The sequence below is a fragment of the Rhipicephalus sanguineus genome, chromosome 9 (genome assembly GCF_013339695.2).
Source record: "Rhipicephalus sanguineus isolate Rsan-2018 chromosome 9, BIME_Rsan_1.4, whole genome shotgun sequence".
NCBI lineage: Eukaryota > Metazoa > Arthropoda > Arachnida > Ixodida > Ixodidae > Rhipicephalus > Rhipicephalus sanguineus.
The window spans coordinates 62,990,058-63,018,028 of NC_051184.2; the positions used below are offsets into that span (position 1 = coordinate 62,990,058).

General features: G+C 47.2%; 1 protein-coding gene across 4 annotated transcripts in view; it reads right to left on the bottom strand.

The window, feature by feature from the left end:
- LOC119405249 (pikachurin) overlaps positions 1-27,971 on the bottom strand; it is a 277,626-nt gene that overhangs the window by 90,574 nt on the left and 159,081 nt on the right. For 3 of the 4 annotated variants that reach the window (XM_049419239.1, XM_037672059.2, XM_049419238.1), the window contains exon 2: positions 22,760-22,876. The exons of the other annotated variant lie outside the window; for it this stretch is intronic. In XM_049419239.1, the coding sequence (XP_049275196.1) occupies positions 22,760-22,876 (117 nt within the window). The remainder of the gene's footprint in view (positions 1-22,759; positions 22,877-27,971) is intronic. 4 annotated transcript variants of the gene reach the window in all.

A 27,971-nucleotide genomic window follows, 5' to 3' on the forward strand; every position in this document is an offset into this window, starting at 1 on the left:
TAAGCCGCACAGTTCCTAATTACGAGTTCACCACTTACCCTTAGCTAATTACTAACGAACGTGTCGACGCGTCCACCCGCGAACGCGACGACCGCGCAGCGGTGCCTGAAGTTCCGCGCGAAGAGGATGAACAGCTTAAATAAACGCAGCGTTATAGCTCATCGTCGGCCACGCTGTTTTGACAGCCCTGCAATATGTCTTCTAAATGAAGTCTGATTTTTCGCGCACCAGCACCCAGCAATTACCGTTTCTATGCCCGTGTTTCCTTATGGCTCTTGCAAGGTTGTAATGGGGCAAAAAAAAAAAAAAAACATTCAAGCTGGCGATTAAGGAATTTCCGCCTGTTAAAAACATTAAGCCAAGCAGCAACCCTCAAATATGCAACTTGTAGCTGGTATGCGACGAACTAACTAAGCCTTCTAATTAAGGGAATCCAAACAGCGTCCTCTACCATCTTGAAGCGACCTAACTGGAAGGCAAGGGCGTTATTTTAGATTTTGTTGCGGGATACCTCGAAAATAGTGCGGCCGTCTTAGCCATAGGCGTGCGCAGGGTTCCCCATTAGGGGGGGGGGGGGGGCAAAGGTTCGTCGCAGCGTCCCCCCTACTAAGTCAATGTATGGGGCAGATTTTGCGCACCCTCCCCCCTCTTAGATGACTAGAAGGGTTAATGTACGGGGCAGATTTTGCACCCCCCCCCCTCTTAGGTGATTAGGAGGAGCGGCTGCCCCCCCCCCCCCTGTGCGCACGCCTATGGTCTTAGCCGTTCTACTAAACAGACATTACTTACCTGTACTAAATGGCTTGAATTTTCGCAGTTGAAGTATGCGCGCTCATAAGCTTCCACAGGCTTCTCCTCCTTTGAGGAAAGGAGGGGGGCAGTTTCTGCACAGCGCCATCCCCCCCCCCCTTCCCCTTTCCAAGGAGGCCCTCACGATCAGAACGCAGTACAGCTGAAGAGGTCATAAGGGGGATAAATCCCTTATCCCTCTTGTTACCTCTTCAACTGCACTGCCGCACTGACGGGACAGGTGCATTCAATTGCCCCTGCCCCGTCGTAATTCAAAGCGTGGGGTCACGGCCATGCAAGTTTCTTGACGATAACGGCGGCTGAGCTACACGCGATGTCGTACTTCAAGAACTGTGTACTTCCCACGAAAGCCGGGGGCCAAAGGCAGGCCGTTGGGAGAAGCACGTTAAAGCTTTTTTTTTTTTCATTTTTGCATCTCTTGCGGACTCGAACAACATCAGGAAGAGGAGGGGGGAGGAGTCTTGGGTGATATTTCGCCCCCTACGACCAACTGGTGAATCCTGCGCACGCATATCCGCATAAACGCGCAATTCTCTCGAGGTATTCTACGCGCATAAACATATTCAGTGTTCATCCTTAGTGTCTCTTTGTTTGAGCCCACAACGAAAAAACTATCGAGCCTTCGTTCCTCGCAAGACAGGATCCGTACTGAGGGCCTTCGTTGCGTAGGTAAATTAATTGCTTAAATGTTGATCGCATTAACGTCGACAGCCATCGCGAGCCGAGTCTTTCTTTTTTTGATCTCCATCCTACAATCATTCGTCTTTCCGAAACGATGTACATTTATATAGCTTTTTTTCTCAACCGCAGTTATCTTGATTTATCGATATTCTCGTCAGGAATGATTGCTGCTCACATGACGGTTTCTACAACGATGTCTCTAGTGGCGCACGCCATCGTAATGAGCTGGTTTGTACGTGAATACTCTTCCCCCCCCCTCGCCCCTCGCGAGCACTAATTTCAACTACGCAAGGAACCCCACCCTGCTTGAAATCCCGCTTTCGTTCTTAAGATCCACGGTTCAAGTTCTCTCTATATCTAAATGACGGGTACCGCGTCATAATGATGTAAGAGTACACCAGTGCATTCTTGCGGGACGAGATTTGGAAAGAAAGAAAGAAAGAAAGAAAGAAAGAAAGAAAGAAAGAAAGAAAGAAAGAAAGAAAGAAAGAAAGAAGGAAAGAAAGAAAGAAAGAAAGAAAGAAAGAAAGAAAGAAAGAAAGAAAGAAAGAAAGAAAGAAAGAAAGAAAGAAAGAAAGAAAGAAAGAAAGAAAGAAAGAAAGAAAGAAAGAAAGAAAGAAAGAAAGAAAGAAAGAAAGAAAGCCACGACATCCGTACACGGAAAGACCCTAAGGGGATCCCAGTTTTAATGGCCGCCGGTAAGAAAGGCCACTTGAGAAGATTTGGTCCGCCAGAGTGCAGGCTAATCATTAGGAGTGCGCGCAGCGAGTACTGCAGCATACGTAATGAGCACTCGCAAACGGGCTAAACGTGCTCGCGATTCGTTAGGGTACATAAAATAAGGCCGCTGGAGCCTGCGCCCGCCATTACAGCCACCGTTTGAGGAGAAAATTAGGTTTTGTTATTATTTCTCTTCCGTCTTTCGTTTCCGGTACTCGGGATTCACAGTCCGAGCCTCCCGTTACGGCACTTCGTTTTACGTCATTACGCGTCTTATTCTCAGTGGGCGCGTTAGTAGAATCAGCAATACCAGATGTTTCAATATACAATATAGAGAGTTAAAAAAGAAGTTAGCATGAGGGCTAGCATAATCGTAGTAATTGAGCGGGTCGCATTGCTTGAAGAGGCGGGCAGTGCGTGCACTGTATACAAATCACTTCCCGTATTTTGACTATTTAACGAAAATACTAATTAAGCTCCTTATGGAAAATGTCAATGCACGGATTTGTTGATGCTACTGTTTTGCTAGGCGCATGCTCCAGGTGCGGCCAAAGAGAGCCGTGACTATGAGTTCTGATGAGTTAAGCAAAGCACTTATATAGGACAGCTAACAATCACATTTCTTTTTGGTAGTATTTTTATATGTTGTATCAGTTAAAGGACTTCATAAAAACGCCGCCAATGATTGCCTCTATTAACAATTAAAGGACATAAATCACGGCGAGCAAATATTTTCTTTCTGCATTATATCCAGAGATCTATCAAGGCCCTGTAGACAGACGCCGCTAAAAACCGTTGCACCACTCACAATTGCGACACCGCTTTCGGTGTTAACGCAAGAACCTCACCGTTATTATCACAGCAAACTGTCGCTATTTTGTATTTAAGTTATTTATTCTTCAATTTCAACTTGTCTATTACTTGTTTGTGCTTGCAACAGTGCCCACCCTTTGCTCCTTGACTCAACTTTTCTCAGCCAGCCTTTAATTCAAAATCCAATTAGAGGATACTTTGAAGCAATTTACCTTCGGTGAGCAGTTTCAGCGCCATATATTAACGCAATTAGCGCTATGCTCGGAGCCGTGAACCTTGCGTGCTCCCCCCGACCGTGCCATGGCTGCAAAAGGTTTTTCTTCGAAAACCTGTGAACTATAGCGTGGACTTTGTATAAACTCATTAGTCTTGCGTAGCTTGTATTTTTTCTTTTCTGCGAATGTTTATCTTTCTCCATCCGAAAAGGCTCATCCTAGCAACAGTATTGTTCAGCGGGACTACAAAGATTTGTATTTTGTTATTCGACTTAGCGTCCGCGATGGTCTTCCCGAGAGATTCACTTTGAGCGATTCACTTTCTGAGAGCAATGCCAGCTCACAGGAGTCGTAACGTTTGGTGTGCGACACAACGCAATTGTGGCTAGTTGAGCATGGAGATCCGAATCCCATAGAAAAAGTTTTACGCGAGATGCGAAAAGGTAAAGAGTGATTACGACGGTGCGACGGGACTACGATGACTAACACTAATAATCGAAAGCAGGGCGTGCAAACATGAACACGAGAGACGGCGACAAGACAAAATAGGTAATTAGAGATTCAGACCGACCGGACCAGGAGAGGCGAGTTCCGCGTGTTTCGAAAGTTCGTGGTTTACACGTTCCATATACATATTCAGTAGTGCTGTAAGCTTACCGGGCGCATAGGGAGGAACATTTATGAAAAATGATGTCGCCACGGTGATGTCGTGGTTATGGCGCTCGACTGCTGACCCGAAGATCGCGGGATCGAATCCCGGCCGGGGCGGTCGCATTTCGATAGAGGCGAAATGCTATAAGGCCCGTGTAGTATGAGATGTCAGTGCACATTAAAGAACCCGTGGTGGTCGAAATTTGCGGTGCCCTCCACTACGACGTCCCTCGTAATCATATCCCGCTTTTGGGACGTAAAACCGCCAACAATTATTATTGGTATTTTACGAAAAATGTTCTTGCTTCCGATGCTTTCTTGATTCTAGTGGTCAGAGACAAAACAATCACGGGATGTCTACTGAAAGGTCGCACTGGGACGGCAAAGAAGGTACACAGGGAACTTTATTTGCGCATGCTCAGTACTTGTGCTGCGATGGAAAGCGATGGAAAGGAAAACGATAGGTGCAACCTTAAGAGACAGGAAGAGAGCAGAGTGGGTCAGGGAACAAACGGGGGTTAATGATATAGTTGAAATCAAGAAGAAGAAGCGGATATGGGCCGGGCACGTAGCACGTCGCCAGGATAACCGGTGGTCATTAAGGGTAACTGACTGGATTCCAAGAGATGGCAAACGCGTGAGGGGAAGACAGAAAATTAGGTGGGTAGATGAGATTAAGAAGTTTGCAGGTATAACGTGGCAGCAGAAAGCACAGGACCGGGTTGATTGGCGGAACATGGGAGAGGCCTTTGCCCTGCAGTGGGCGTAGACAGGCTGATGATGATGATGATGATGATGATGATGATGAGTACTTGTACCGCCATACGTCAAGCAAAGCACACGTGCGGATCTGCACCAGAGATAACTGCTGAGTTATCCTTCGCGTTTTACTGTCTTCCACGACGAATCCCTACCGCAGGAAGTAGCTGAGCGTGTTGTCGCACTAAACTTTGTATTAATGAAAAAGATAATGAAGCGAAGGAAAGTGTAGGGGACGGTTATTGCACTGTTTTAAAGGTATTGCAGTAATTGGGATATAGCTGTGAAGAAAGTATAGGTGGCACGAAAGGACAACTTGCAGCCGGCAGCAACCGAACCTGCAACCTTCGGACGATGGGACGACCGTCGCCGAAGCTCAATTGGTAAGAGCGTCGGGCGCGTAATCGGAAGGTTGCAGGTTCGCTCCCTGCCGGCGGCAAGTTGTCTTTTCGTCCACTTTACTCTCTCTCACACATATATATATATATATATATATATATATATATATATATATATATATATATATATATATATATATATATATATATATCACAATCGCTGCGATACACTTAAAACGGTACAGTTAAAGTCCCTTATACCATCCTTGCCTTCATTACCTGCTGGTTTTCGTTAAGGTTGTGTCAAACATAGAAACGAGGCCTCAAAATTTCCTACCTTAATGTCGCTCTTTTTTTGTCCATCCAAATTCCACTGTTCTAAGGGAACGCTTTCAGCTTCCATTAACGTCACTCCTCGCCTGAACTACACGAATAAGCCCACTACACTCATGGTGCAAGACATCAGCGCCGAAAGCACGCAGTGTATCCTTTTCGGTAGGCCTCGGGGTTGCCTCGGCAAAGACCACGCGCACTCTGGAAGACGCCCGGTATTCAGCGCAACAAGCCAGCGGGAAGGAATGTAAACGCGGCGGGGGAGCCAGTCGGAAGGATCTTCGCCTTGCTTTCCTCGTCATTGGTGCGGCTACATTTCGCCATAGAAGTTGCGTGCAGCGCGGGGAAAAACGCTGAGAGCTTGGAAGAGACTTGGGCAACGCGCGAGGTCGGCGTAGACGGGAAAGTGGCCGAGCTTACGGAGATGAATTATTAAAGTGGCGCGGACAGGCGAAGAACGCAGAGCGATGGAATCGTGATGCCAGCCAGTGTTCCGGGCTCCCAGCGACTTCCGCGGCGCTTTTTGGTCGTCAGTAGACAAGAAAGTGGGCGCGTTATCTCGGCATTACAAGATCGTGCCTCTCCAGTTACCGTAATAACTCGGCGTAACTTGGTTCACATTGCTCCTGCGTTTCAAACGTCACCAGAGTCATTTACAGATGAAGTCCGTGCCGTCAACGCTAAAGCGATTGGTGTCGCTGGTATCGTTGAGAGGAACCATTAGCTTTAGCATACGGTTAAAGTTATGCGGGTCGGAAAACAGACGCTAAAATACAAATGAAGCGAAGGGCGTGGTCACGGAGTCAACGGTAAAGCCTCGTAATGAGAGACTGGGCTTTTAATAGAAACAAACCGCAGATTCTAAATTTCAAATGCACTTGGTATAACCGTTATGCTGAGGTAAACCCAATGCTGGTAAGGCCGAGATGGAAACAAGCCTCCGCGGATCGTTTCAAGTCACGTCACGTAAGTTGCTACCTCTAAGTATGTATGCTACAAAACCTTATCGTTAATACTTAAAGAAGTGATGCTCTTGTCAGTAACTACCTTTGTCCGCAATCGTTGGGAATAAGTGCTGTTTTCGTCTCCCTGTGCTAAATGCTTTCTCTTCGTCACATCGAAGCGCCAGCACATATTCGTTTCCTGAAGCTGTCGTTCTGTTCAGCTTTACCTACAGTTTAAAAAAAAATCGACCGCGTTTAACCTTGAGGCATGTCCAATGCATGGCATTGTATTGACGAAACTTTTCTCGCTCGCCCCTCCCCCCCCCCCCCTCTCTCTTTCTGAATTTGCTGCCAATATCCGCTCCACCATCTCCCGCAGAATGTAGCAGTCAACCAGCCGCTCGTGCCGTTCAATATTTACAGATTTCGCGCACTACAAGCTCTTTTGTCTTTCCTGGCTTTACAGCTATACGTTCCGTCCTTCGGTTTACCAAGCCGGCGAAGGAAAATTTTTCCACCTTGTCGGAGCTAACAAGCGGCAGGGAACAATAGGAACACCGCCTGAGCGACTGCGTCAACATAGAACTTCCGTTTCCGTTCTCCACTGGCCAGCCACCGAACCGCGCGAGTTCCGACGAGCACGCACGCAAAAGCATACAGTGCAGGGAACTGGCCCGAGATTCCGTATAATTCCGGTCTTTTCCCAGCACGGTCTCCCTTTCCGTCCCTCCACCGCGGGGAGGCTTTTTCCCGTACAATCCCCTCCCGTTGTTCCTCGGCGTACACAAAAGCGGGGGCCAGACCACCGCTCCAGCAGTTCCTCTTAGAAGTGCGTGCACACAGTGGGCATTGTTTGTTCTTTGTAGTTTCCGCCACCCACAAAGACAGCGCCGCCGAGTGGGGATAACGTTCGCAGCTCTGAGGAAGATGGTGGGAGCCGAAGGGAAGGGAGGGATATCTTGCGAGGGATGGCGGGAGAAAGAGGGGGGAGGGGGGATGACGCTACAGGGTTTGTGTATAGGGACGCGCTGGCAAGGAGTGGGGTGAGGGCCCTGATGCACGAACGCTTCGCGGACAAGAACCTCCCCCACTACCGCGGGCGATTCGACGCACGCCTCCTCATCTGGGGATGAGTTTTAGGGAAGGGTGGGGAGGGGGATATCCGGGAAGGAGGGGTGCGAAACGGGAACTCGTGGGGAATCGTGCGCGCCAAACGAGAGGAGAGTTTAGGGGCGGCTCGCGACGCCCGGCGCGCTCGTAGATTGGCACCCGGAAGAGGCTCGGGCTATTTGTGGCAGGGATTTCCATCCTCTCACAGTCTTTTTCGCATTTGCCTTTGTATTTTATTCGCCCCAATTCTTTTGTCCACCGCCGTATATAAGTGCGGTTTCGACCGAGTGGTTCTCCAGTTTCCAGTGCAATACAACTTTCTCGATTTTATTTTTTTATTTTGTCTAGTTTATAAGCGAGCTAGCCGCGGTCAGCCCTGAAAGACCATACGAAATCTTTTTTTTCTTTACACCTGTTTTTGCACGTTTACTTTTGCGCCCCCTTCTACATGAAGCAGTGAGTGAACGGCCTGCCCTACGAGGGCTGCGTCTAAAACAGACATTTTCTCTGTTGTCTGCCTGGTCGCGGCATTTGCGGGGACTCGCGGGCACTTTCCGCCAATGAGCTGAGATGCGCGCTTTATTCTTTATCCTTTTGGTAACGGCACACCTTTAGAAGAGTACGTGACTTGATCCCGAAAGTAAAGATCTCTGCTCGGAAGGGGGCACGCCGTCGTTTTCTAAAGTTGACACTGCCTGCTAAGTCCCTAGCGCTAACTATCGTTTGCTGTATAGTGTACGTACGTGAGAGCTGACCCGTCCTCGAAGGTGAATGCCCTGCCACCTTTGGTCATGTCTGTGGTCTTTGGTCATGTCATTTTGTCGTATACATTGCAGAATAAAACGGACAGCGCTGGAACGGATTATGCGCAAGTGCACTTCCACATTGCGAACCGCAGCAATGATGAATTCATTTTGTGTGCCTCTTTCAATGCGTACAACTAGTTCGGCTCATACGTTTGCACGTGTTGTGCTCTCACCGCGAAATTTACGTTGAAGCCACGGAGAGCAGGAAGGTCGCTGCGCCGGCCGCGTGTCCTTGCGCAATCTTTCTGTTGAGTAACGACAGGTCGCATGTTAAAGGAGTGAGCTGCTAGCATTGCTTCGTATAACACTCCAATTTGTTGCTACGGTATTCGTCGCTTCGTAGTTTCCACGAATATTTTAAAATTGTATGGACACTATCAGTGGCTTTTGCCGTCGCCGTCATGCTCCGTATAAAGTCCAAGTTGAAAACGTCGCCCCGTGCATCGTATGTTCTACGCGCAAGTAAAAGCGCGCGAGCGCTGCGGACAAGAGCCGCTGAGGCAGAGATGAAAATCCGCCGCACGAACGGCACATGCGATAACATCACCCCGCGTGCGAGGCCTGGCGTCGATGGCTAGTCAAGCAGAGAGGAAACGCCCCGCCCGTCTTTTGTCGGACGAAGGAGCGTGAAGGGGCGTTGCTGGGGAGGGGTGCGGGGGCTGCGTCGCTCGAGTTGCAGCTGCGACCTTTGATCATAACCGCGCGGTCTCGAGCGCTCGCGCGCACGTTATCTCGATAGACATCGCTAGACGGCTCGTATAGGTGGTGTGCTCTCAGCTCTTTATGTCGAGAAGGACAGGACAGCACGAAAACCGCTGCGCTCCTCGGAACGGCAGCACTCGCTTTAACCAGCGTTTTGCTGAGTTACGCGAGATCGGATCCAAAGAAGTTAGCTGCTAGCCTTACTTCGTGTAACAATCCAATTTGTTGCTATCACATTCGTTGCTTCGCCCTTGCGGTGAAACTGATTTTTCACATACTGCGTGAAGCAGAAAAATGAAAATACAACGGTAAAAACAACAATGGTTACACCAGCTTCAAGACAGGATAGGTTGTACATGCGCAGGGTGTCGGTGGAGGAACTGATAAGGGTGTGGGGAGTGGGCTATACACAATTCGTGTCGATTCATAATTAACTGCGGCGTGACAGAAGGAGCACAAACAGACAACTGTCGCCCTTTCACTTCGTGTCCGTCCATCGTCTTGCTGTCCCGCTGCACTTAATTATGAATCAGCGCACATTGTTTAGCCAAAAGATAGCGCTGCTGAAAGCAAAGACGAAGGAGTTGCGTCGAAGGCTGATAAACGTACACCGTGGGTCATACTTTCTCTTAAGTAAATGCATCGATATCGCGAAACAAAGATAGCAACTATAAGAGAGCAAATATAAGACTGACGAAGCAAGAACGTTAGGACTCTAACAGTGACGTTATCTAACAGGATGCGCGCTTTATACTGCAAGTCGCACTGCCACGTTCGCTTATTTTTTTTTCACCACGAAAAGCCGTTACCACCACTCGGCGCAGACCACGCAGCTATGTAAAGTAAACTCGATTGCTTAAGGCTATTCTGATAAGATTACGCGCACGACACCAGTGACCGTGTTTGTTCTGGAGCTAACGCGAGCCCCAGCGATAACGCTGGAATGTCCACACACTCATGTATAAAGGACGACGCGTTCCGCCGTCGATCAGATTACCGACGTCCGACGACTGTGTTCGACGCTATCGTTCTGTTGTGATTGTTACTCGCCCGTGCAGTAAGTGTTGCCTGATTTTTCTGGGCACGAGTTCGCCCGATAAAGAGTTTCATCTTTTATTGTCCCACTGTCGCCTTCTTCACCGTCAGGATCACGTGACAATATCGTCTCGTACGACCGCATCGCGATGCGCAATCATCATTCGAGTGACGATGTATCGGCGTGAACAAACATTGAAACAGCATACACCACCTTCGAGTAGCCTTTTCATAATTCAACGACGCAACCACAGTTACATCGCGGCGCGCGGCAGTAAACGGCGCTGATTTCACTGCCATTCCCGTACTCTTCCGTTTAGCGGCGTCCATTCTTTTTTCGCAATTTCCCCGACTCCATCGAAATGAGTAAATCATTCTCTAACGTTTGAAGATGAAAGAAAGTCAGAGAGAGAGAGAGAGAGAGAGGTGGTACAGCTGGCATAGCCATACGCATAAAACGCAAAGGGCCCGTGGTGCCGGTTCAGCCTAACATTAGTGGTTTATACATACCGCCCATTTCAATCGATTTGGTAACACCCCCCCCCCCTTCCCTAAGAAAGAAAGAAAGAAAAAGGTATCTCGAATCCTGAAGAAACGCCTGCCTTACACGACTTTCATGTCCACTGCAGTTGGCAGCATACACAGCAAGCTCGTATAGCCCAGGAGAATAAAAGGATCTCAAAAGGAGACGCTTTCGGCGTTTCAACCGCACCGTGTTCAATTTCTCGGTTTCCGCTTCGGCAGTGCTTTTCTGCGTGCGTACGTACATACATACATACACCTGTCGGCGTTTAAAGGGAGTACATACGTTGGAGTCGCATTTCGCTTCCCCGCTCGTCTTTTTTTTTTTTTGTTGTTGTTGTTGCGACGCCTCGGGCATCGATATACACCGAGCCACCACGGACCCATGGCAGGCAGGCAGAGGGGGACCCGGCAGTTTATTCAGACCCGACGCAACACAGACATGAACCGCGTGCTTGAACCCCCCTCCCCACCCTCACCCTCCGTCGCCTCCTCTCATCGATTTGCGATCGCCTCCGGGTGGAGTGCAGGCGAACGCGCAGAACGAACTCGCCTCGCCAAAGCGAAGTTGTCAGATGCAGGCGCACCACGCGCAAGCGGTGCGCGATGCTACGAATAAGGAAAGCGCAGAATAAACTGCGATAAAGGTTTAAGCAAGGAAGTATAGCGAAGAGGGAAGCGCGACAGAATGAAGGTTCTGGCTGAAGAGAAGATTGGTTCCTAGTATGGAGTAAGGAGATGTGGGGGCGAAGACATTCCCGAGGGAACAAAAAAAAAAAAAAAAAACCTTCCTCGCTCCCGCGTGCGCCCTGCTTTTTCTCGAAGAATTCGCCGAGAATGTGGTTGCCGTTTATCTCGGGTGGGCATGCGTTATATACGTGTACGTGTTTCGATCGTATACCTATTTCGCTTTGTTCTTGTTCAGTTACCTCAGTTCGTTGTTGCCGTTGTTGTTTACCCCGCGCATTCCGCGCCTTATTCAAAGTGGCATGCGAAGAAGGTGCCCCGACGTTTGTTGCTCTTGGGGGGGGGGGGGGTCGACACAGTATACTGCCGCGCGCGCGCACGCATTTCAACTTTCCCGTGGACAGGTGCGTCGCATTCTTCGCGCGCCCTTTCCGCTGCAAAGTTTGTCTCGGTCGTTTCTTACTTGCTTTTTGTTACATCATTTCACTCGTATACACCGTCTATCTTTCGGCTGAGTTTTGTATAACGCATTCCGCGGAGTCACCCCTTTTTTTCCTCGTCGCTCGGCTTCGGAGTGTATATGGAGTTCTTTTTCTCTCTCTCTCTCTTTTTTTCCTCGAAGGCCGCACGATTGGACAGAGCGAAGAAAAACGGGACTCAACGAGGCGCGGCCCGAAAACCGTCGTCGCTCGGCGAAACGACCACATTTCAGTGTATACAAAGTAGCCGGGAATAGACTGCGCTAACCCCGCAATACCGCATTTTCTCGATTCTTAGGGCTTCCCTTCTCTTTCCGTGGCCCTGATGACTGGATGTTGGATAGGCTAAATTTGGCCATTGAGAGGACGTTCGGTGAGATTGTGCTGTCTTATGCGCCAAAAAGACCGATATTATGAGTGACGCCGTCGTGGAGAGGGACGCCGGATCAATTCGGAGCACCTGGTGTCCTTTAACATTGACCTTTACGTCTAGGTGCACGGTCTTTTTTCTTTTTTTTTTTCACTTTCCATTTCACACTTTTCACGCATTCAATTTCACGACAACATACTGACGTACCCACGTCAGGACCTCAATGGGAAGTTTTTCAAAAATAATTTTTTTTACAAATAAATGGATTTAAGAAGAAATGTCCTCGCGTAACACATGATTCCACCGAGAATTTGACAAGGCAGACACTGGACACTTCCAAATATTATCCTAATTACAGTGTTCGTAGTTTTAACTGCCAGTATCACCGAAACAAATACTGCATAGACGCAAAGACACGAAATACATTTATCCATGAGCACCTGTTAATAACTGACAATGCAAGCAATCTTTTTAGGCTACTGAGTATCTATATATGAATGAAACGAGGGGAACTTTTTTCCGAGGTGCTCGTTTCTTTGTTTAGACACAACCGAACGAATCCAACAGACATTTTGGCCAAGAAAAGGGTAAGGGGTATTAATTGTTCTCTTTAACTGTAATGCAGTAATTATGGCGAAAACTTAAACGAATTAAAGTACACGAAAAACACCCTATTCGTAAGCGGTATCCGCACCCGTAACATTCGAATTGCGAGATATTTTTGTACGGAAAAAAGGGAAATTTTTCCACGAAAGAGCAGGGTTGACTAAGACTCCCATGTTTGAATGCGCAGATATGCCCGATAATTTAGACGGGAGGATGGCCGCCGCCGTAGCTCAATTGGTAGCGCATCGGACGCGTTATTCGAAGGTTGCAGGTTCGGCCCCTGCCGTCGGCAAGTTATCTTTTCGTTCACTTTACTTTCTTCACATTCATATCGCAATTACCACGAATGACATCCCCTGTACTTTCCTTCGCTTGATTGTCTGTTAGTTCTCAGAAGCGGTATCTTTTTTGCGATATTTTGATTTTCTCGGCTAATAATTGAGCCCAGGACCACGACACCAGAATGATTAGACTACAATTCGCAAGCCTAAGGTGACCAAACCCGCAAGCTCGCGCGCTCTGCTATACGGAACGGCGAAGCCTCCGAGCTATACAACCGCGGCGAGTCCAAGTAGAAAAATCGATCCGTTGTCGTTTCACCTGCCCGAGCGGTGCCCTTCCCGGGATATCGCGCGAGCCGCCGCCGTGCGGTGAAGCCCACCCTGAAGAGGGGGAACAGAGCGATCGAAGCACGAACCGCGACCAGCTATACGCAGCGGAGGCCAGTTGTTTTGCGAAGTGTGCTCTCCGTTACTACAGCGACAAGGGCGAGTCAACCGACGAGACCCGTAGAATCTATATTACATATATGTATATGAAACGCGTGACGCAAGAAGGAGTGTACGTGCCAACGCCTTTTAGTGGGCGCAACCGCGCAAAGGATGCGACAGCCTAACACGTAACTCTGTACTCAGTTGCGTGCATCAGGCGCAACTCTATGGAAGCTAACGAGACTTCTTGCAGTGGATGCGTTCGCACCTGTAATGGGACTCTTTTTTTTCGTTTTTAGACTGAGTAATAAATGAAGATGGTTTGTGCCTTAGAAATAAACAAACCCCGTTACTTATACGGTTATCAATAGGTTGTTCTGAATTGCTTAGCGTTTCTTTCATGGCCTCGGTGATTAGTTCCGGTAGACCCGCAGCCGGAGCCAATCGCGGAGGCCACGTTTGCAAGGACAAAATGGACGCGCGAGATGCGTGGACTTAACGCATTTTGCTGATCGAACTTCGTGCATAGCTTCCACAGCGTTGCACCCGACGTATGAAACGAAGTACGGTCGGCAGGTCGGTGTCTTTCTCGCAGTCTTGGCAGTAATGAAATCACTGCAATTAAAATTACTAACTGCTCTATATATAACAAGTAATGTAACTAATGCACACTGGCAATTTAGTAATGTAACGAACTTGAGTGAGTAACTTCAAATAATTTCTCCTTACTTTCGCAATTACTCCTGACTAATAAAAGGCGTGTCCGCTTCCCACATGGCACAGAAAAAAAAATTGAGCAAGGATAAGGAAAGAAAAATAATAAAGACAAGTTAATCTGAGCGCACAGCCTCACTGAGCGTCGCGGCAAGACAGGCCCACAGAATAGCCGCGTAGCATCAGTACTCGAAGCCTTGAAATAACGTCGCTGGAAGCCCACGGCCCTCGAAACTCCAGACCAGAGGAGTCGACGAACTTTGTGTTAAAGTAGTTTCAATGTAACTTGATTACTTTTCAAAACGTAATGGTAATGTAATGTAATTACTTTCGGCAACAGTATCTTTCAATGTAATAGAATCAAATCATTAAAAGATCAAAAAAAGTAATTAGTAATGTAACTTAGTACTTTTTAAGAGCAATTTTGCCATCTCTGCTTTTTCATTACGATGGTATCGAGGCGTTCAGGGCGTGTGCGGTGAAGATGCTTGTCTTGAAAAGCTAGCCCCTCGAGTGTCACACGTCTCTGCGCAGCTCAAGAAAAAAACAAACAAATTAGAGAAAACATCAGGTTGCGCGGCATTTAAGCCGAGGAAGCGAGCCGTACACACTGACGAGTCTTCTCGTTAGAGCGGGAGCGCCCCCCGGCGTTCTTTTTTTTTTTTGCTTTTTGTTTCGTTGTTCCGCAAGCTTTCTCCTTTCGCTCTATACGTAGACCAAGGAGCCGGCAGGTCAACGACCTCTCAAGCTAATCCTTTCCAAGACACGGGGTTGACCCCGGGGCTTCACACTAAGCACGGGCTAATGAGACTCGCCAAGCTTGTATATCCTTTGAGCTCTTTTCGTGATGCAAACAGCAGCACCTGCGCGGTGTAACGTCTTTGATTTACTGAGTGAGTTTCACGGTTGGCCTGTTTGCGACCTGCGTTTCCTTTAATGAATAGTATTTAGGGAGTGGCGTTTCTAACAAACACAAGGGGAAAAAAGAAAGACACACACGTGAACACTGACATAAAATAACTTTGAGCACCACAATAAAAAAAAAATTGGCAGACGACTCAATCATTCGAACGAGAATAAATGTTCACAGTCAACGCCGTATGTTTAATCCTCTTCAGGCGCGAATTAGGATACAGTGTTTATGTATGTCTCAAATTCACATACCATAATTTCAAGGCACTAAATATTACATTCCGAGAAAGAATGTGAAGTAGTGTGTTGTTTGTTTTGTGTGAGTTTCCGTAATCGCCTGTATTAAGCGTGCAATTAAACACTTCATTATTCCGCAGTTGGTCATGTTCAATTTTGACATGAAAGGAATGAAATCATACGCTCCAAATACGTGCGCAATTAGCTTTTGGTTTCATTCATTTCGAGAAAAAAAAAGTAATGCTTCTTCCGCTTGTTCTGGAACGCGGCACGTCTAACGACGCGTCGAACATCGCCTTCACAAAAGTGATCGGCTACAGCCATACTCACCACACTGAGGTTGAGTCAAGGCATTGACTATGCGGAAGGTCCAGTTCGTCTAACAGGCAAGGTATCGTGCTGTGTTCTGGCCACAAGTTGGCACAACTAGCGTAGACAAGTTGCGTACACAAACGTAGCCACCGCCGCTGAAGGGGTTAAGTCTTCTTGACGTATTAGCCGCCACGTCGTATTTCCCATTATTACGTTACCACTTCCTTTCTCAGCTTGTTTCACTTTGATCTTCCGCTTTGTTTGTTTATTCTTTTGTTTTGACTTGTGTAGTTCTCACCCTTTCTTTCTTTTTTTTTGGCTGTTCATTTTGGTCATGAATCTTACGTCGTAGGTACCCATTTCCAGATTGTGCAATTCACTTCAATATTCACGGAAATGCTCACAAAATTTTTTTAAACGCTTTTGGGTCGTTGCAAGTGAGGTTTATCTCCAGAGTGCCGCAATCCATGCACTATACAGTGTATATATTCGGACACGAACGCCGCGTAAACGAAACCTTCTCGTATCCCCTTCCAATAGCTCCGCCTGTGTTCCGCACGATCACTCTTTTGGAATCCGCATATGTAGGTCACTGATGTGCAAACGCGTGCTTCGCACGCTAAACCAAGATATGACTATATGAGGAACGCCGTAGTCGGTGTTTCTGGATTAGTGATGACCACCCGTTGTTCTTTAGAGGGCCCCTTAAACCACCAACAGACGCTCGCGTGCTCCTCTACGTGCCTTTCCTCTATCGACAACAGCCGTCATGACGTCACCTGTATGATTAGGTGACCTCGCGAGCAGCAGACTCTGTCAGTTGGCGAACAAGCAGATGCGCGCTCTTCTTGCGTTCTCCACCTCCGACGCTGAAGAAGGGCAATCGGAGAGGTGGATAGACGAGCCGACGAACGCAGCCTAGCGAAGGAAAGAACGAAACGAGAAAGCACGTGCAACTGCGCCAGCGTCATGGAGGATTTTTTTTTCTTTCCTCCATGGCCAGCGTTCGCTGTAGACTCGTGCACAACTGCAACGCCACAACTAAATTTCGACCTCTGGGAGCAGCTCGAGGCCCGACATTCAGGAGGCCGTCCTGGAGTAGGCTGAGAGGGTAGAGGAGGCCTACTTGAAGTAGATCCTCCCCCCACCCTCTGTCCCATTGCCCCCTTCCCGTTAACCAGGGGAAAATAAAGTTGTGCATTCATTCATTCATTCGACCTCTGGGTCGTTTAGGCGCCCTTTAACGCCCACCTAAATCTTACGGGTGTCCTTGCGCTTTTCCCCCGTCGTAGCTGCCGCCGTGCCAAGGAATCGAGCCCGCGTTCTCGATTCCTTGCCTTAGCAGGGCGACAGCTCACCTTTTAAGCTACCAGGGCAGGTGAGAACGCCTAACGCCACAAGCCGAAGAGTAACCTAACGTCACAAGCCGAAGAGTAACCCGTGTACTGTCGCTGCCGTGTCAACTGCGTGCTCGAAGTAGTAGAGGTTCCTCAGTTATCAACGCGAGAGCGTTTAAAGAGCCCAGTCGCAGAAATTCCGGTGTCGGCGTCATTGGTTCTGAGCGTAAAATCAGTGTTGCTCGTGAGCAAAAAAAAAAATCGGGATTGAAGCAAATAAATAATACAAATCTTGGCTTTGAGTGGGAACCGAACCCAGGCCTTGCGTGTGGCAGTCACGTGTTTTACCACAGAGCCATGCTATAGTGCTTAAAACTACTTCGACAAAAAAAAATACAATTGAATAAGAAGAAACAGAAGACGGCTTTCATTTTCGAGTTGCCCCAGGCGAATGAGTGTAAGGGACCGTGTATTAAACTTTTGTTTTTCATCAAGTCATTCAATTGCTTTCCTCCCATGGCTTCAAGCCCGTTAGATGTCGCTTTTAGAACTCTATTTAACATCCCTGTCGATATCCAGGGTCTCCCCACCATGGCCCCTGACATGCGTAGCCCGTGTTTTGCCTTTATGCGAAGCTCAGTTCATTTCATGCCAATCAATCAACTTATTTGTGGCCATGTCAATAACGTCACGTGACTCGCACGGTCCTCTCCCCGTCACAAGTGTCAGAAGTGGATTTTGACTGCAGAAGCAGACGGTCGCGGAAATGTGTACTGGTGCAAAGAATTATTAGTTAACTATATGGCTAACCATGCGACTCCTAATGCGGCTTCTCTTGATGAGAAATGGAAGTTTGAACGAATACGAGAACGCTCTAATGTTGTGACATGCACTCACCACGATCATAATAATTTGCTTTTGTTTTTCCCCTTCTCCTTTCCTGCCCTCCTCCTCCTCCTCCTAGGGCCTTTCTGTCCGCAATCCCCTCCCCCTATACAGAGTAAAATTTAGGCGCCTTTATATACGCCGGCACAATTCTCTGTTTTTCATTAAAGAGCTCTCTCTGTCTCTCTCACGAGAATGCTGTGCAACGCAAACACGTGCTCGCTTTGCGGCCACGATTAATCAGAACAGTACCCTTTGGCGCGTAAAGCCTTTAGAACAAAAGGTGCACGATTTAGACTACTCTATATACTATATTACGGGAGAGCAGTAAGCCGTCCCGGTTACTGAGAGTTACTACTAGTATAAAAGCGGTGCGTATGTCGAAGAAAGTCACACTGTGTTTTATGCATCTTTTCTTCTCATTTTTCTCCTCAGTCGACTGTACTGATAGCTCCTCCCCCTTCCCTCAATCACCCCCCCCTCGTACCCCGAAATCTTTCTGCACCTCACGTGATTTTGCAGTGCCTCTGGGATCGGCCCACCTTTGACGAAGCGACAATGGTATGTGATAACGTCATAGCGATATCACAAATTTTGGGCGATCTGCTGGCATCGCGATGATGATATTTTGCATCACTTCGTGTTGACGCCTCCGCCGCTGACGGTCCCTTTCCGCGTTGCAAGCTTTCTTTCCGCACCTCAGGTCGTTTTGCAGTGCATCCAAGATCGGCCAACCATTTACCAAGCATGATGTCATGCGAAGACGTCACGTTACGTGACGCCATAAGTTTTGGCGATGTGTGACGTCACAATGATGATACTTTGCATCACTTGCGTGTTGACGCCGCTGCCAGTCACTTTTCGCGCTGAATGAGGCATCTAAAGCTTTCAAGTTTAAGTTTAAGTTTATTCATTATTATTGCATGTACAAAGATCGGGTTACATAATACATACAGAATCAGGAGGTCCCAAAGTACGAGACTGTCAGGGGGACCTCCTATAATTAGTGGCGTGCATAATAGGTAACAGCAGCAAAAAGAGCGAACAAATAAAAAAATGCAATCAAAACAGATAATCTATACTAAAAAAGAAAATATATTTACCATAGCAGCATTATACACAGCTTAAAAATACAAATACAGAACTGTGAAGTGATGATGAAAATAAATTTATTACAGATGAACAAAAGGTGCATTTAACAATATGTTTTTCATGTTGTGTTTAAAAGATTGCAGTGACCGAGATGATTTAGTATGAAGAGGTATGCGATTCCAAAGATGAATGCCATAGAAGCGAGCTGTAAATCTTCCATAGTTCGACCTTATTTTGGGTAAAAGAAAGTTATTTTGCTCTGAAAACCTGGTATTATTGTTGTTGACAAGGACATGGTGAGGAATACTATCTAATGATATTTCACGATGAATCAGACGGTATGTGATGAGGGACAATCTGTGATAAAACAACTCTTGAATCGGTAGAATGCGCAGCTGTTGATAGATGGGTGTAGAATGGGAATGCAATGGGCTATACGTCATTAATTTTATCGCCTGGTTTTAAAGGCGCTGAAGCGGTTTGAGATGAATGGCGTATGTGTTACCCCATGATGATAGGCAGTATGATAAATGGCTGTTAATATAAGCATTATAAAGCGAGAAAAGAATATGAGGTTGAAAGAATGCACGTGTTTTAATGATAATGCGGATACCAAATGAAACCTTTTTGATGAGTGAGTTGGCGTGACTATTATATTTAAGGTGTTTATCCAGAGTAATACCCAGAAATTTAACATTATCAGATGCCGGTATATCATAATTGTTCAGTGAGACAAGTATGGAGGAAGTAATCACCGTTTGAGGGCTATGAAAAAGCACAAAAGTTGTTTTAGTAGGATTAATTTTGAGCTGGTTATTTATACACCATGAGTGAACGTTTTTAAGATCTGTAGTAAGTATGTCCTGAAGTGCGGTGACTGATTTATGTGGTGAATAAATGGTCGTGTCATCAGCATACAGCAAACAGTTAGAAGAGGTAAGCGTATTGGGTAAGTCATTAATGAATAGGAGAAACAACAAAGGGCCCAATATAGGGCCTTGGGGAACGCCGCAGTTAATTAATTTAGTTGATGAAAATTGACCGTTAATATACACTACTTGCGGCCTGTCGCACAAGTAGCTGTGAAATAAATTTAATGGTGGGCCAGTAATACCAAAAGACTGCAGCTTATCGAGAAGAATAGAATGTACTAGTGTGTCAAATGCTTTTGTTAGGTCAATGAATATGGCTCCTACGACAAACCCTTCATCAATAAATTGTTTAATGCTATCCGTGAAATTGATTAAGGCCTGTTCCGTCGAATAACCATGCCTAAAACCAAACTGGGCAAAACCACCTTTGATCAAGCGACGAAGTCATGTGATGACATCACGTCATGTGACGCCATAAATTATGGCGATCTGTGACGTCACGATGACGATCTTTTGCATCACTTCATGTTGACGCCGCTTGCGGTCATTTCTCGCGTTTTATGAGGCATCTAAGGCTTTCGTCTCAAACAGAAAGTTTGACGACTTTGGAACAGCGGTAAGTTGATCTTACGGGTTACACGTTGTTGAAAAGAACACAGGGATTCACAGTACCATTTGTACTGTGCGTAGAAGGAGTGACTGCGCTCTCGGAGCCACCTAATACTCTCAGTTTACCAGTAACCCTTGTCGAGAAACCTCGCTGAAATGTCAAGTCAAAACTGCGTTTTGTCTTCATAAATACCTTTAATATATGTGAAAAACCAGGCACATGTGCTTTCTTCGCGAAAGATAGCGTTAGCAATCTATGTCCTTTATCCTAATCTGGTGATTTCAATACGCTCGCAGACACCAAAGCTAAAAAAGAAAAAAATTGGCTGCGCTGTTACGCTACTTTAATGGCTGCCTGATTCTAGCGAACGTCCTTGTTGGCTTTCATAATATACTCCATCTCACAAGCTGTTTGCAGCACTGTAAAAGCTACGAGGTTGCTCAGCCAATGGGAAGAGCAAACACACCTCACGATGTCTTCATCCGAGCCGCGTCAGCTGCTCGGCGTTCCCAAAGCACTTGCGCTCACGCATTGGGCGAGTAGAGCGAGCACGGGGCAGCAACCAACCCTCTTAGCTTTGGGCAGCAGTGGCAGCGCCGCAAAGAAACAACAACACGTGTTGCGCGAGTAAAGCGAGCACACGGTAGTGAACAAACGATCTTAGCGTTGCTCTTCGCAGCAACGGTAGTGCCGGAAAAAGGAAACGACATGGCGGCGCCCGTCGGCGTTGGCTCCTTGTGCCTCGAAATTATGAAGCCGCTGTCGTGAACTGTGTGGCTCGTAAGTTGTAAACACATGCTTGCGTTTGCGCTATATTTGCTTCCTGACGCTTCGACAGCAATGCATTCGTGCCTATTTTGCATTGTTTCCAAGATTTATTCTAAAATTCTCGGGGACAAGGCTTAGCAGGCATGACTGCACAAACAGCTAATCTTAATAATAAGGATAACATATACCAGATATCTTGTCCTCAGAGTCAGATCGCCCAAAGCTATAGCCGATTCTACCGCTTATTTATTTCTGTCAGGACGGTGGGGAAGTAGCAAGCGCGAGTTCGGATCGAAGCGGGCGATATCGTCTGCATAGGTGCTGCCATGATGGTTCGTCATCAAATTATCGGCAGTTACCGATGCAACAATTAAATGTTTATGACGTACATGCGTCTCGTGCTCAGCGTATCCCGTATTTCTGTGGCGTAGCATGTTCCAAGCAAACGCAGTTGTCTTAAACTTCTCGAACTAAAGTGCAAGTACAGCAGAACTACGTTTTGCTGCGCAATCATCTTGTCTGCTGACACCTCGTAGCTTCCACCCTGCTGCAACCAGCTTGTGAAATGGAGTACACTACTGGCAAAAAGCGGGCAAAACTGCGGGTATACAGCGGGCAAAAAGCGACTCAAAGCGAATGCTGTTCACACCTGCGCGCGACAAATACCCGTCGCCACACGGAATTCCTGTCTACTCGCGTTGTCGTTGCCCCCAAAAATAAGCTTACCTCCTGTTCCTGCGCATGTGATTGGTTCAGAGGTTTGCGTCTGCAGTCGCGCGACAGAACAATGGAGCAGCGAGCGACTGAGCCAGAGTAGTCGCTTTGAGGCCAAAGCGGCCATTTTCTACTTTTTTTTTGTGACCAGTCACTTTGCGTCTAACTTGGTGGAGCGCACAGTAATCGTGGCACCCTGCCGGATGTTTACGGCAAGATATAAGCACGATGTATTCTCTCATTTGATGCAATTTGTGTACTCACGACGCCACCCGTATAGGTGGCGAAACGTCTATCTCTTGTTATGTTTCCATGATGAGTAGAGCCAGTGATTGAAAAGTTTAAGATGAATTCCGCTGGCTTTTGAAATATTTTCTCACGTACCCGTAAGTAAGTACTAGTAAGATGCAGATGGCATACGCGTTTCTCTTGAGGGGTACTTTCAAACTACCATTCATGATCTGAGAATGCCTGCCAGATGTACTCCATCCCTTTCTAATTCTCATTACTTCGGTTTCATGGTTTGGATCTGCGGTCACTAACTGCTCTAAGTAGGCGTATTCTTTTACCACTTCCAGTGCCTCGCTACCTATCGAAAATCGTTGTTCTTTCCCGAGAATGTTGAACATTACCTCACCGCCATGTCCTACAAATCGGAGCGTTAAGATGATTGGATGAAACCGCGCACACAGGCGCCCCGGTGCGCACCGGTGTGATTCGATGAAGATTCTATAATAATAACAATAATAATCTGGGGTTTAACGTCCCAAAACGACGAGATGAAGATTCTATCAGTTTTCTGCATATTAATTCTGAATACTATTCGTTATACGAGTGCCGTCCAATGTGATAACTAATCGGCAAAGCCACCAGCAGCAGCAGCAGCAACGAGCGCGCCACCGTCCGCGAAGTAGCGTCTCTGAAGAGCGTGTCACCGTCTGTGAATTATCTGTGAAGTAACACCAGCGCCCCCTACGGCGACAAAAGAAATATGCCAGGGTGAAACCACACTCACGTTGGCAGCTGTAGCCGTTGGAAGATAGCCGGTAGCCGGGCGTGCAACCACACTCGAACGTCCCGTCGTGTAAGTCGAAGCACATCTGTTGGCACGGGCCGTCCACTCGACATTCGCCTGCGCCAAAATGATACACAATATTTTAGAGTAGAGTAGAGTAGAGTAGAGCCTGGTTTTCGTGGCACACACCCACGTCACAGGATTGGCAAAGAACCGGGTAGTTCTTAAGAAAATTCTTGAATTATAAGTTATATAGTGTCTATTAAAATGGTGAAAGAAATGAACATTAAATAAAAGTTGAAAATATTAAGGACAGATAAACAGATAAATGCTGCAGCATGAGCAACGAGCGGCGCTCTTCTTTCCCTTCCAAGCACTTCCGGTCGAGCACTTACTTCCGGTCATCTGAATATTCAGAAGATGTGTTTAAAAAACTAAAATTGGTACGAAATCGACGGTGACGTTTCATGTTAACAGTTATATTGGATACATATGATATCGAAGAATAAGTTTACTTAAGATTAGAGCCAATTTACTGCCAGGATAATTAATTACTATTAATTGAATGAGTTCACTGAAAGAGCAGACTGTTTCCTTGTGATTAGATGCGACCAAAGTATACTCACAAGCTAAACAAAGCTTCAACTCTGGCTCACGTTGGATAGCTGGCTATCTTTCCTCTGGAGCGCCTACCGCGCTCTAGAAGAGAGCGCGTGCTGGTTCAAGCTGATTATAGTTTTCCGATTCAGCAGACACTTTACGCCCCGCTTAAACACTGTTAAAAAAAACTTTAGTTCAAGCGGGAATGAAAGCAAGACCTTCTGCGCGGCAAGTAGGTGCTCTACCACAGGGCCACGCCATTGCTTGGGACTGCTTCCGTAGAAAACCCGATACGAATGTCATGTAACGCCAGGAGCCTCCTTAACGCATGTATGGTTGCGTGGCAGAAGCACAGAATCGCACCGGGTGTCAAGACATGCGAATTGCACAACGAGTGCGCGGTTTAAAGGCCCACCCATTACAATGCGCTTATAAATACTTACTAATCATCAGCAGCAAAGCAGCAATAAAGCACCCACTACGCGTCCGTACGCGTAGTGGGTACTTTGTTGCCGCGTTTGCTGTTGTGGATGCTTTTGCCGGTGATGCCTATTAAGCATGTCTGAGCGCATTGTAATGGGTGGACCTTTAAACCCGAGTGGGCCCTGCGCTGATACGCGAAATGAAGAATTATGGCGTAGTTGGCACTCCGTAACTGTATTTGCAGTAGGCATCATAGGATATTTTTAAACTGCCAGTGTCGTTCGCACAGACGTTCTTTTTCTTGCGGCGTGGTTGGTGTGTCAACCCATAACCGAAGGCAGGCTAGCACTTGAGTAGGCGATGCCCACGGGACCCGATTACACTATCGCGTTCTACTCTTGAAGGCGAAGAAGCTCAAGCGTCCCCTGACTTTTAAACGGTGCCGTTCTCTTCGTACGTGTTTCTTAAGCTCACTGTTACGTGTAATAAATAACTAATATAGCCATGAAGATGGGAGCATTAACCATTGGAAAACGGAACTAGGAAGGAAACAGAAAAAGGAGAAGGCAGGGAGGTTAACCAGAAACACTTCCGGTTGGCTACCCTACACTGGGGGGTCGGGGAAGGGGAATAGAAAGACGAGAACTAAAAAATTAACACTTTTAAGGGTGTAAAATTCTGAGTGTACATACGCAAATGCTCGCACACAAACGCGGTCAGCTACGGCGCTACCTAGCCGATAATTCATGATAATAGACTGCGGAGAGAGGAAACCGAAGCAGCGCTTTCGAAAACAGCCTTGAAGGTGTGACAGTACGAGGACTGTTACAGTATAACTTGAAAGTTCATCGAACCTAACCGCATCCCTTGCGGCACTTCCATCAGGTACGCTAATGTAATAATTGAAAGAGTATAATATAGTAAACGTCGTAGAGGACAACTAAGTGATTGCCTTACGTTTACCGAACGCCGCCAGTGGAGAGGAATGTTGCCACCCCGCCACGCACACACACACAAAAGGAAAAAAGAAAAAGGAAAGGCTCACGAGGGTCCCTTATGTATTCGCTTAAGACGACTCGCATGCAAAAGCCACTTCTTTTTTTTTTTTTCCAAGTCAATGTAATGATCTTCCCCCGCCGCTCTCCGAAAGCTTTCTGCGCGCCACGTGGTTTCGCATTGCCTCCAGGATAGGTGGCATTGCAAGCTTACTGCGCCTCATCTCTGTTACTGTTTCAGCACGCTTGTTAAACCACACACGGGACAGGAAAACTACACGGACACAGCGCTGTGTTCGTGTCCTTATTCTGCCCCCTGTTTGGTTTAACAAGCGCGCTAAAATAGTAGAAGGGAATTACCAACACGCCCAAGCCTACGCACCTCGTCTGGTTTTGCACTGCCTCCCTGATCGGCCCACCTTTGAACAAACGACGACGTCATGCGATGACGTCATCACGTTACGCCCCGTTACGTGACGTCAAGGTGACGTCATATGTCGACGTCATCACGTGACGACCTTTTGCATCACTCGTGTTGACGCCGTCGTCGAGGTACGCCGACGGTCAACTTTCGTGTTTGATGAGACATCCAAGGCTTTCGCCTTAAAAAAGCACGCCCTCTTTAGCCATATTGAAGCCCACAGAACTGCGGAAAGACATCGCTGATCGAAAAGTCCGTTAAGCTGGTATCTAAAGGCTGCCCAAGATAGCAACAACACGTCGCTGTTACGTCCTCTGTTTATACTATATGGGGCCAGCACCTGAACATAGCCAAAGAGTCAATTAGGGTCAGCGCGCGGTACTCCGAGCATTAGTAAATCCTACCTGAACTACGTACAGCCTGCCCTCCGGTATATAAGCCGGATTAGAACGCATCCATAGGCGAGGACAGTCGTGGCAGCGTAAATTAATGGCGCAGCAACCGCGCGCGAGCAGGTGGAAGCCCCCTGACCACCCAATTACACCTTCGGGCTGGAAGAGATTAGCCCTAAGTCCGCAGCGCTGACGCTATGAGATTTCCGGCAATCCAGGTGCGGTCTATATGACACCGACACCGCGCAATTAATAAGCGACACGAGACTATGACTTCCATCTAAACTTGCACGAAGGACACGCGTCCTATTCGAGCCTGGTATTTTGATGCAGAAAATAGTATCGTAAACTAAAAAAAGAAATACCGGAAGAGGTGGCAGACGAGGGCGAGGGCTACTGCTACAGAGATAAAGACGTTTCATGGTTCTCGCTAATTGATAAGCGGAACTTTTTAAAACTTACTTTTGTTTGATAGCTTACATCCGCCCTTTTTCCACAATAAACTTTAGTTGGAACGTTTCCCACAGTAATCGTTGACCAAATAACGCAGTTCGTTGCCTCGCTGAGATGTATGTATGTATGTATGTATGTATGTATGTATGTATGTATGTATGTATGTATGTATGTATGTATGTATGTATGTATGTATGTATGTATGTATGTATGTATGTATGTATGTATGTATGTATGTATGTATGTATGTATGTATGTATGTATGTATGTATGTATGTATGCATGCATGTATGCATGTATGCATGCATGTATGCATGTATGCATGCATGTATGCATGCATGTATGCATGTATGTATGTATGTATGTATGTATGTATGTATGTATGTATGTACAGTACGGTCCACTGTTAAAGGGACACTCGAGTGAGCACCTTTCATTTTGCTGGCCCTCTAATAGCAAGTGGATAAGGAAACCATGTTCATGCACGATACGAGTCTGTCAAAAGGAGGCAGTATTGTCAACCACCAGTTGTTTTATGCGAATCTAAGCCACTATGTTTTCGCAAGAGAGCGAAATCCAAACATTCCCTGCACGCAAGTGTCCCCTTCAACAGTGGACCCGCCTGTACATGTATGTATGCACAGTATACACTCATGAATTGAAACGCGACATCATTTTTCTTTAATAGAACGATTACGACGGGCGATTGCTAGTGAAAACCGCGTCATGTCGCCGCAAAGTTGACCACTAAAGGTAACGTCTGCTCTGACACAAGTGTTCGAGTAAGAACTACACCGATTTAACACGAACTTTAGACACTGGAAACGAAATTTCGAGCATTACATGACCCTACATTTTTGGGTTTCAATCCGTGAGTACCTTATATATGTACGGTATGGCACAGGAGGGCCCGTTCCATCGCAACCCTTTTGATTTATAGGCTATAGCATTCAAAGCCGCTTAACCTGGCGCGAGGGCTCGCTGATTAACCTTCCCCTAACAGACATCCCGCCAGCCGTCATACGACCCACATTTATCTCATTAGGAGTTACAGCTGGCGAAGTGTACGCACGGTTAGGTTAGCTAACGCTAACGGCCTCATCAACGAAGCAATTCCGAGCTCTAATAGCAGCCAACTCCAGTTCGCCGTAGTGCTGCGCAAATTAGGCATAGGCAAACCACTGCCACGCTTTACTATTTTTTTTTCTATTAAACGAAGAAAAGCCTCGTTAACTGCTTGCACAACGAAATTGGAACTACGCGCGCTTAACCTACCGCAAATACCAAACTTCAAGATGACGCGTGAATAGAAAGAAAGCAGTGGCATACAGCTCCGTCCAGGAACACTCATTCGATGAAAGCACATAGTTTAACCAACGTCTTTTGCAGAGGCACCGGAGACTGACGAGAAAAAAAAAAGAGATAAAAGGAGGAACACCACCAAAAACGCCGCATTTTGCGCTCAGGGGGCTCTATGATATCTTGTACTCCCAGGGCACGTCTCACTCCCACCGTCCGGGGGAGGTGGGGGGGGGGATCGCAGCGGTAGCGCCACCGCGCGGCAGCGCGGTCCGCACCACCCGGCTAACAACCCTTCCTGCCTCCCTCCTCCCACGCAGGGGCCACTTCATCTGGCCGTGCGTTAATTGGAGTTATAGCCCGTGGGCCGGGGAGAGTTGCCTTCTGGGGATCGTTCCGTTAATGGAGCCACCGCTGACTGCGCAGAAGAGCATTACAACGGCGTCCGACTTCTCGCGTTGGCCGTTTCGCTTTTCCAGCAGAGCTCGGTGTTTTGCCCTCTCTTGGCGGCTCCCGGAGCCATCCACGCGGAAACGTAAAAGTGACCCCACCTCCCTCCACAGCGTAACTTACACCCTTCGGTTAGTCGTGGCGCAGCCAGTAGTCGAAGCGTGTGGAAAAGTGCTGCG